Consider the following 10,409-nt stretch of genomic DNA (forward strand, 5'->3'; position numbering starts at 1 on the left):
TTGGTTAACATCAATACTGCAGCAGGGGAACTCACCTTGCTCCGACGGCGATGTGTCACATGATCCGAAGCTGAGGGCCAGCAGAGTCAGAGAGGAGCAGAGGAGCCACATGGTTCCACTCCTCGGTAAACACCTCACCACGCCTCAGCCACCAGCTGATGGAAGAGCAAACAGGAAAAGCGAAAGTCAAAAAAGTCAAATCCCTCCTGTGTTCTGCCACCATGCCACCCAGTCCTCCAACTCTGCCGACAGCTGTGCATTATCTTTGACTCCTAAATAGACGTTGATGTATATTTATGAGTCAGTCACAGTTGATGTGTTAATTATGTGGTATGATGTGGGCTTTGTTAGCGGCATATGAATTAACCAGAATGTCCCTCATTAAGGAGTGTAACTCTGCAAAGTCTGATCATAGTCATTATCTTGTCCATCTGGTTGCCCTTTGACTGGGCAGCTGTGACACACACACACACACACACACACACACAAATATGTTGAGTGGAGTGCACTTAAATGCAAATACACAAATACACACACACACACACACACACGTGACCATCTAAGAAACAAGACCATTCTTAACGAGAAAGTACACATTACACTGTAAACAAATACCTACTCCATATGCAAGACAACAAAGCAATGTGCACACATGAAAGTAAAGTGATTTACATGCATGCTAGTTGGTCCAGAGTCAAACAGACAGTGGGGCCAAAACACACAAACACATCTGGAGACTATTCCACTGGAGCCATGGTTGTGTTGCACCAGATGCTTCCACGTGGCCCAACAAGAAGCACACATACACACACCGCACACATTAAAATGCGTGCCACGTCTAAATAATCATTATATTCAGTCTCCACAGTCCCACTGCCTTACTACAACCCCTTATTCATAAACACACACACACACACACACACACACACACACACACACACACACACAGGAATGCAAGCACACAAACACACCGCCCACTACGACTTGCATAAACACATCCCAGCTGACCTGGACTTGCCCCCAGCATGTGTGAGGACCCCATAACTCTGCAGTGTTTACAGGTACAGCAGGGCCCTCAAGGCAGGCAGGCGAGCAGACTGTGTCTCTGTACACACACCTGTCCCGTCTGCCAGGAGAAATGACCCCCACGCTCCCTCGGGGGTACACAATGTGGTGCTCCTGCCTGGCTGAGGACAGGGTGCGAATGCCATCTAGCCCGACCTAACAGCGTGCTGCTAACAGACAATGTGGTGGAGGACGGTGTTTCAAATTATGTTCTGAAATAACAACTACAGCTTGACATACCTCACATTGTGAATTATGCATTAAAATTTTGGGGTCTGCTGACTCTGTGGTGTAGTCGCTTTTCTTATTACATTTTAAAAAGCCCGGGTTACCATTTTATGAAATAATTTGCAAGTTCCTGTATAATCATGCTATAGCACAATTTATCTGTGTGCACAACTGTTGACAGCATGGACACTTTTTTTTGGTGAATGAAGCTGTAAGCTAAGCAGCAGGCCTTCCCTACAGTGTGATGGGAGGAAGGTTAATCAAAGCCTCAAATGGCAGTGTTTGAGCACTCCAAAGCTGCAGCCATTATTATAGGCTTCATGCCACATGATTACAATAATAAGAAAGTTCACATAGTACATAATACATAATGCATCACAGTCCAGAGAACACAGGCTGAAGGAAAAGTTACAGCTCATTGCAATTATTATCTGGCCATAATCCAGAACAATTTAATAGGCTTCCTAATAGTTGTTGCTATGGATGTATCTCTTTCTCCTTCTCTCTCTGCACTCCATCCGCAGCTTCATGGCCTTCCCAGCTGACTGTAGCAGATAAAGGCGAGGCTGCGCTGGGGTTAGGCCACCGGGCTCGGCCAGTGGGGCTGGCCGTGAGCCCGATAAGCAGACTGATCGGGTCACTGAGTACGAAGCCAACTCAGGAAGGAAAACAATGACAGATTTGAAAGTCTTCCAACGCAAAAAGCCTGAAGACATGCACTGGTGGACAGAAGTGGTGACCAACATCAACAATCACAAAACAGCCACCTTCATTCTTGTCTCAGCTTGGACATTTTTTTTTAAGGATATGTCTCGATTCGAGATTGAAGGCTGCTTGGTAGTAGGAGGAGTAGGAAGGTTTTTTGGTTCTAGGTACAGACCTTTCGCCTATTTTCTATTTCCAGCACAGCTATCAGTTCCAGTACTTTTTACAGCTTGAATGCACAGACAAAAGTGACACTCATACTGTCCTACATAACAATGGAGGCAATTTGTGCTCAGTGCTTAGCCATTTTTGTTGTCACACATTTCATCATCATTGCCATCGCTTACAGAACAACAGCACCAACACAAGCCTGTTTAGAGGAACGCACTCTGACAGAGTTAAATGAAACATGTCCTCTCTATGGTTTGACAAGAGAATTGCTTATTAGCCACCCAGGCATGGATGATTAAATAACAGTGGCCTACGGTTTACACTACTTTGTATCTGTTTAAATGGGAGAACCTGGCATAAATGTGTCAGCCATGTAATATTTGAGGGTTCAGTGCTTTTCCAGCTGTCTCTCCCAGCATAATGCAGCAGTGAGATTGACAGACAGCTCACTCACAGGGTATCTGCTTCCAATCTACCCCGTGCTATCTCACAAATACAAACACACAGAGTCAAGAGTGGTTTTGTTGCTGGGCTGAGAAAACATCCGCCTGATCTGTCCTCGGGGTTGCTACCCCAAATGAATGCTGCAGAGAAAGTCCTCTCTCACTCGCAGTGGATGTGTAAGGAAGTGCAGTAAAAGTTGACTGGAATGCAGCAATGACACAAACGGCTTGGATAATAAATGGACAGGTGGACATGTAAACATTAATTCAAACACAAATTCATTCAAATATGAGCACTACAGAAGCCAAGAGAGCGCACATACAGAGCTGTGGTAGAGAGACTGAACAAAATGTCTCAGACAGACAGGTAGAGGAGATGATTATGCATATAGGCACATACAAACTAACACAAGCCATTTTTACACCATGCATCACTGGAATAAGCAGAAGCAAATATCAAGAAGGCAATAAGTCAATTTCTGCTGCTAGCTGCCCTGCAAAGCTGTACTAAGGTACACGCCAAAAGCAGCACGCCAACAATGACAATGCTAACATACTGATGCTAATCAGATGGGGTGTTACCTACACAATGTTTACCATTTTAATTTTGCATGTTAGCATGTGCAGCTTACGCTAGTGGTAATGTCATTAGTTTTGCAAGTATTAATGCAATTCCATTTCAAACTGTGCAATATTTATATTGAGTTCAATTTCTGTCTCTATGTATAAAGTCCTATGTATATTGCTCTTGTTAATATTTTTTATTACGCTGTCATGTTTATACTGTTCTTATGTGTATATTTTTTATAGCATTATCTTGTTTTTATCTTGTCTTTTACTCATATTTATGTCTTTTTCTATCTTTTCGATCACTTATGCTGCTGCAACAATGTAAATTTCCCCACTGTGGGACTAATAAAGGATTGTTTTATCTTATCTTATTAAGTCATAGACCAACATATTGCACAAACTGAAATTTCTGAAACTGAAACTAGATGACAAGTCAGGGGGTCATCAAAGTTACTGGTAACAATTATTCAGGGGAAGGTATATGTCTGTCTCTGTCTCAAATTTCATGACAATCCATCCAATAGTTGTAATGACATTTCATTCCAAAACACAAATGAGAACCAAAGACGAAAAGATTTGTCCTCTGGGGACCATGAATGTCTGTTCAAAATGTAATGGAAATCTATCCAATAGTTCTTCTAATATCTCTGAAGATATATCTGTCTGGACCGAGTGAGTGGACCACCTGACAGACCGACTGACAGACAGACCAACAGGCAGGATGGATATTGACACTAGTCAATATGCTGCCATGTTTTCCTGGAGTTCCCTTTTGCAGATACTGCAGGAGGTATCAGAGCATTTTTGCTGAATGTGTTTTTGACTGTTGATTAAACGCTTGATTCTGACTTGTCATTGGCAATGCAGCAAGATGTACACCTATACTCTTGGCTTCTGGAACTTCGGATGTGCTTCAGGCCAAACCAGAGAGTGCATTGCAGACCTGTTACAACAGGGGACTAGGAGTGGATAAAAGTGACTAAAGATGCCCCAAGGCTTTGATAAGACACTCTAGATATCCCTTGACCACGAGCAATATAATCTTGCAATATCCAAACCTGAATGACACTCAAGAGAAACTGAGGCAAGTTCTTACTAGTCTTACATTCTGGGCAGTGTTCAAGGCCTTTACTTGAGTATTTGTGAATTAGAAACAGGCCAGTGAACAACAGAAGGGATTGTTCTGCACAAAACAACCCATGCTGAATGTCTACTCAGGGCTGCCTCGAAGTCCAAATGCTGCAGATACTTTGGGTCCACTTACATAAGGTGATGATGTAAAGTGAGTTCAGCACTGATGATGTGAACTAGTTGGCTCGGGGCCTGTGCTATGCATGGTTGAGTCAGCCTTCAGCACGCAGAGAATCTGCTGCTTTTCTTCAGCTTGACTTTACATTTCTGATGGCCCAATGTTTGTTTCACTACTGACCTGAAAAAGCGCAAGAGTCAAGTGGATGATACAATTTGCTGCAGGCCCATAGCACAGGCTACGATAGGAAGCAGTATGTGTAACAGATACTGTACGGCCCATGGCCATACTGTGCGTGTGCAGCCTGCAGCAGGTTAAATGAGCAACACTTAATGTGTAGTTAAATTCAAGGACACCAATTTGTAATGTTTAGAGGGCTATATTCCCCAGGGTCTGAAGAGGGAGTACTGTTACTGCAGGGGGAGATATGTGTCCCTGTTGCTACTGCAGTATGCAAAGGTTTCCAAGTTTTTTATGAATGGGATACTTATATCATATTTTTGTTGAAATGACCCCTTGTTGTTTACATCAGGTGAGCTGATCAGAGATATCAATATTTTCTCTAGAGAAGCAGCCCTCTAGTGAATTAAAAACATGCAAAATTGAGCTGTTCCAAATTTTGCGGGGGAGACTGACTCACAAAACTTTCTAGAACCCGAGGGGGTTTTAAGGGGTTGCACAGACAGGATGCAAAAGCCAGCAAACATGAGGATGGCTGAGTAATGAGGAGAGCAGATGTGTCTGTGGCACTCGAGCTTCCCCCCTCAGCACTTTTTTTTCTTTTCTTTTCTTTCCCAGGTAAAGGAAAGAAGGAGTTTTGGGTTTTTTTTTCTGGATTTTGGACACTGATCTCAGATCAGCACAGCACTATGCTCAGACATTACATTGCTTGAATGATATGCATGAAGATCCAGAAGAAAAAAAAACTGTGCTGCTAGTCGGCTTTTCCATGCCACAGGGGTTGAAAGCAAACCACAAAGATTTACAGTAACAACTCAGCTTCATTATGTGTTGTATTGAGACCTGTCTTAGAAATGAAAGGAAAATCAGCATCACTTTGGTTTTAAAGTTTTTTGTTGTTGCAAAATCCAATAAAGTAATACAACTATGCTGCCACATGCCAAGGCTACTCAGCAGATAATGATCTCCACTGGGAGAAAGTGAGTTTAAATCAGACTTATATTTTATGGCATTTTATCTCATAAAATCATAGTGTTCTGTTGTATGACTGTGATAATCCCATAGGGAGTGCGTGTCTGTTGTGCTCAATAATGAATTTGCAGCGAGTTCATGGCATTTGCTGTATAATGCGCCAGTAATATTCCCATGTGATGCACTGTATAACTGTGAGCAGCCTTAGCCTGTTGCAATACCAACCTAGTGCAAAAGTTTCACCGCAAAGTTTCACTACAGTCACTTTACAAACTGCGGCTAAACTTGTTCGCAGTCCCCCCCCTGCCAAGCATCGCTATCACGTCCACAAAAGTCCATAAAAGCCATACCTTCAACAACTGATAAATCCACAAATTTGCGACCACATTAATCCGCAAATAAACGCGTGTATGTATCCAGAGACCAGATTGGAAATCCTGCGGGGCGATGCAAAGGCAGTCAAATGTAATCCAATGTGGTTTCTGTCTCCTTTTTTTTCATTAGGCTTCTTCCACGGAGAAAGGAAAGAAGAAAAAAAGTTACTGCGAGATTGTCCGTGTCCAACTTTTCCCCTCCCCTCTCTCTCCCTCTCTTTCTCCCTCCTGCTGCTGCACAACCTAAATCCCAAATCTCTCCCACTGTCTTCCACCCTGTCTTTGCTCTCTGCCTGTCTCTCCGTTTCTCATTACTTTTTCTCTCTCTTTCTGGGTCCATCTCCCTTCCTGTCTCTTTTCAACACCCCCCCCCCCCTTCTCTTTCCCTCTGTTTCTCCCTCCCTCCCTTCCTCTCTGGGAGATCCCTCAGTGAAATGTGTCGTGACATCACCTTGTCCACAGTACTGGAAAATGAGCCCAGGGCATCTCTCTAATCTCTCTACCAAGCTCTTCCAGGCCTTTACCCTCTACCCAACCCCCCGCCGCCCCTTCACCACCACCCTCTCTTCTCCTCCATCTCCTCTCTCTCCCCACTCACCTCTCAGAGTTTTGATTCATGGCTTACTGGAGGGCAAGGAAGACTTGCTTCCATTCTGTCTGGATGAGGGCACTGTATTAAGACAAGAAATACGAATTACGGTGGCCACGATGGTGCATTATTGAGAAGAATTTACTCCATTAAAATTAATGAACTTACTTATCATACTTACCTTTGATTGACGGCCAGGTCCACAGCTTCCATATTGTTTTATCACTGGGTTTTATTGCATCCAATCCATAAAGTGGCCTTGGTTGCAGCCTCTGACCATTCAGAAACACTCGTCTTAATAGTCACATAAATTCAAGCTTTATTGTCAGTAAGTAAATAGTTCAGGAGGCGAATAAATATCACTTTGGTTTGATTTATGTGTGCCTGCACCAGTTCTGTGGCTGCATAGGTACAGAAGAGTGCTCACACCGTCAAGATATTTATTTCTGTCCTCTGTTGAGAGGTCGGCTCCTCCACCAAGCCATTATCTCTCACTCTCTCATTAGCTTTAACCTCCAGCTTATAAAAAGAAAAAAGTGAAAACAACATGATAAGACTTGACTTGAATAGGAAAGGTTTATGCTCCATCAACGACTTCTGCAGCTGTCTAGTCTTGCAGCAACCTTTGAACTACACTTTCACCCAGATGTGACCTTTTTGAACTAACACCAGTGATGGTGGAAGCAGGGTCAATCAGTCACCGTCTGTGGGACATCTAGACAAATGTGCATATGTGTGTATGTCTTTATATGTGCAGGAAGCACAATAACATGGATGCAAAGAAAGGCTCTAATATTTACCATTTTATGTGCAACACCTCATTTTTAAATTAACCAACTACCCAATCCTTCCTGCTGAAATTTTGACAACACTGATGAAATAGCAGTGAAACAGTTTACCTTAAAACCCATCTCTTAATTTATATGGTTTGAATTTTCCTTTTAGGTCATGTCTCTAAATATTCAGGTGTCTGGGGTTCATTTACTGGATCATATTACTGACAGAGTGCAACCTGATACGACAGAGGTCTGATTGATTGCTTATCCTTGGCAGCCACTGTGTTGAAGTTGGAATTTTTCATCTATTTTTGGAGTCAATTTCACCAGTCCAAATTGAGCACATAGAGATTTTTTCTCCCAGACTGAGAAATGTCAACAACTATTGGATGCATTGCCATGAAATTTGTACAGACATTGATGGACCTAAAGATGTGTCCTAGTGACTTTGGTGACCACCTGGCTTTTCCTCAAAGTGCTAACAGTGGGTCCAAGCTTTCCTTGCTGTACACTAGACAGACTGGTACAAAACACATTCAGGGTTACAAGATGATTCCCTCACTTTCCATTTAGTGTCACCACAAGGTTCACATTTGTGACATGAGATGGCATGGGATCTAGTAATTGTCTTGACAATCATTGGATGGATTGTCATGAAATTTGGTTCAAACATTCATATACCCTTCAGGGAGGTGATAAAAAGTCAGACGTGCTTGTAGGATAGCTGAATAGCTTTCGGAAACTCCCACCTCTCCAACATTGAAGGGGTGGTCGGGCAACAGATGGTTTGAACCACTTTTTTCCCATCATCTTAACTGTACTTTGTGTTAAATGCTAATTAGCAAATGTAAGTGTGCTAAGGTGCTGGTAGCCATTATATCTGGCTAACATCAGTATGTTATCATTTAGAGCATTTAGCATTTAGTGTATTTAGCGTTAGCATTTAGCTGTGGCTAAGTACAGCCTCACAGAGCTGCTAGCATGGCTGTAGATTCCGAGTCTTGTTTGAATGTTCCACATCTTAACTTGTCAACCTTAAAATACTTAACATCAAGTTTTTTGAAACTTGAAATGAGTCTCTGGAAAATGAGATGGGACTTCAGACCAACTGAATTTAAAGCTATGGTTTTCTAAGAAATTTATACAATCAGCTTAGGTTTTAAGCTTAATTACATAAGTTCATATGAGTGCTACTTGCATTATTTGAGGAAATCCGACTTTGGGTGCTTTTAAACCCCTTTAATGATAATCAAAGAACGTACCACACAGTAACTTAATTGGACAGTCTCTCCACAACTTATTAAGAAAACAAACCGGATAAGCAAAATAAATTCACATGGAATTTATTGTGTGTCCTCTTGACTGTTCAAGGTTAAACCAACTCAAAAATAAATCCCTTTAAATAACCCACAGAGTTCAAAGCAGAGCATAATCCATGTCCCCCCTTCAAAATGCAAAAACAGAATCCAGAAAACAAAAACTGAACGTACGTCCTCTGTTCCAAATGTAAAAAACAGAATCCAAGCACAGCAATGCATTGCAAGAGAAAAAGAAAAAGGATCCAAAAGGAATCAAACTCACCGAATGCCAAACTGGGGATTGGCATTCTGGCCTAGAGTTGATCTCTGGTCCTCAGCTTCTGTTGCTATGGGCCTCCATTGTCAGAATTCGTCAGTCCTTCACATGGATAAGGCTTTAATCATAAAAGGACCTAAATGTCTTTTTCTTTTTAGCACTGTTGTGGACAGACATTTTTTTTCAGAGCTCCTCTCTCTTTCCCCAGCTCCAAACAGTTTCCCTCTCCCCCTTGTTCTCCAGGCCACACCCCCTACACCTGTGTTCCTGGTTGACCTGGAACAGGAAACACTGCTTGGCAACAAATTAAAAGCATGGGTGACAGAGTATAATTACAGGTTTGATCTTGCAAGGATTTTTAACATTAAACCATCTAATTTACACCTCTACATATTACTCTTCCCCTCACACTTAAAACATTTCAATGCTTAAAATCCAGTGGTTTCACAATTAGGTATTACTATTAGATTCATTCATCCATTGCTTCCGTACATTAATGGTTTGATCACGGAGAATAAAAGAATAAGATGCACTGGCTCTCAATCTCAAAAAAAGGGTGGGGGTGGGGGGGGTCCTTTGAATGCATCTCTATGCAAACGTGGAAGGAAAATAGAATATGTCTTCCTCACACACAAACGCACAAACACATATTTCTTCTTTGTTCCTTTTCAAACACATGCTCGTCATAATCGACTTGTAGCTATTTGTCTCATCCACTCTGTCATCATCAATAAATGTCATTGATTAAGAGACAGAGATAAACCTCTCTGCCAAAGTTTTCTGCTTTATAGCAATCTGTTCAAAACTTGCCAATGCAAAGGAAAATTGCACATTATAATTACTAAACCTTTCCTTCAAAGGTGCTTCAAGTGTTTGTGTATGTGTGAGGGAGAAAGAGAGAAAGGACTGACAAGAAAGATGCAATTATTTTGAGGGGGCTCTCTATTATACATGAAAGGATGTCGTTTCAGAGGCCTCCCGAGAGCTACATACGGGTAACAGATTTGTCTTCTCTTCCAGCTCTTCACAGGTCTTCTGTGCTAGGGAATCAGGCCACGCATGCGACTACAGTTTCAATGAGAACTGATGTAAATGCTCCAGTTCACATGCATATGAGCCATTCATATCTGTGTCTTGTGGGACTAAATTGTGATGACAACCCTGAGAGACACGATCATAAATGCTTTATCATAAAGAAAAAGGAGCGGGGGCAAAAAACAATAAAATAAAATAAAAGATTGCCATGAAGACTCGACACCTTAGATATCATCGTAAAATGCAGAGCCTTCGGGGAGAAACGGGCCGCGACGGAATTGGCCACATCTCATATCACCGTCTGTGCTGTTGTTAAACAAACTGACGGAAAACACAAGGCTTCTGAACCCGGCCTGGTTACACTGGTCCAAGTTTTACAGGCTCGGCGCGTGTATGTGTGTGTGTGTAAATACTGTGCATGTGTGTGTTTGTGTGTATGCATGCCATGGTGTGATCCATTACAATCACACATACTGT

The 10,409-nt window shown here is 42.2% G+C and overlaps 1 protein-coding gene across 3 annotated transcripts in view; it reads right to left on the reverse strand.

Moving 5' to 3' along the window:
- col16a1 (collagen, type XVI, alpha 1) overlaps positions 1-6,275 on the reverse strand; it is a 65,386-nt gene extending 59,111 nt beyond the window's left edge. For 2 of the 3 annotated variants that reach the window (XM_018671478.2, XM_018671477.2), the window contains exons 1-2: positions 5,934-6,275; positions 36-155 (exon numbers count right to left, since the gene is read on the reverse strand). In XM_018671478.2, coding sequence (XP_018526994.1) covers positions 36-111 — 76 coding nt within the window. In that variant the 5' untranslated portion in view covers positions 112-155; positions 5,934-6,275. The remainder of the gene's footprint in view (positions 1-35; positions 156-5,933) is intronic. The other variant, XM_018671479.2, reaches the window with a different exon arrangement.
- Positions 6,276-10,409: the final 4,134 nt, after the last annotated feature.

This window comes from Lates calcarifer, linkage group LG3, assembly GCF_001640805.2.
Source record: "Lates calcarifer isolate ASB-BC8 linkage group LG3, TLL_Latcal_v3, whole genome shotgun sequence".
In the NCBI taxonomy this organism is placed as follows: domain Eukaryota; kingdom Metazoa; phylum Chordata; class Actinopteri; family Centropomidae; genus Lates; species Lates calcarifer.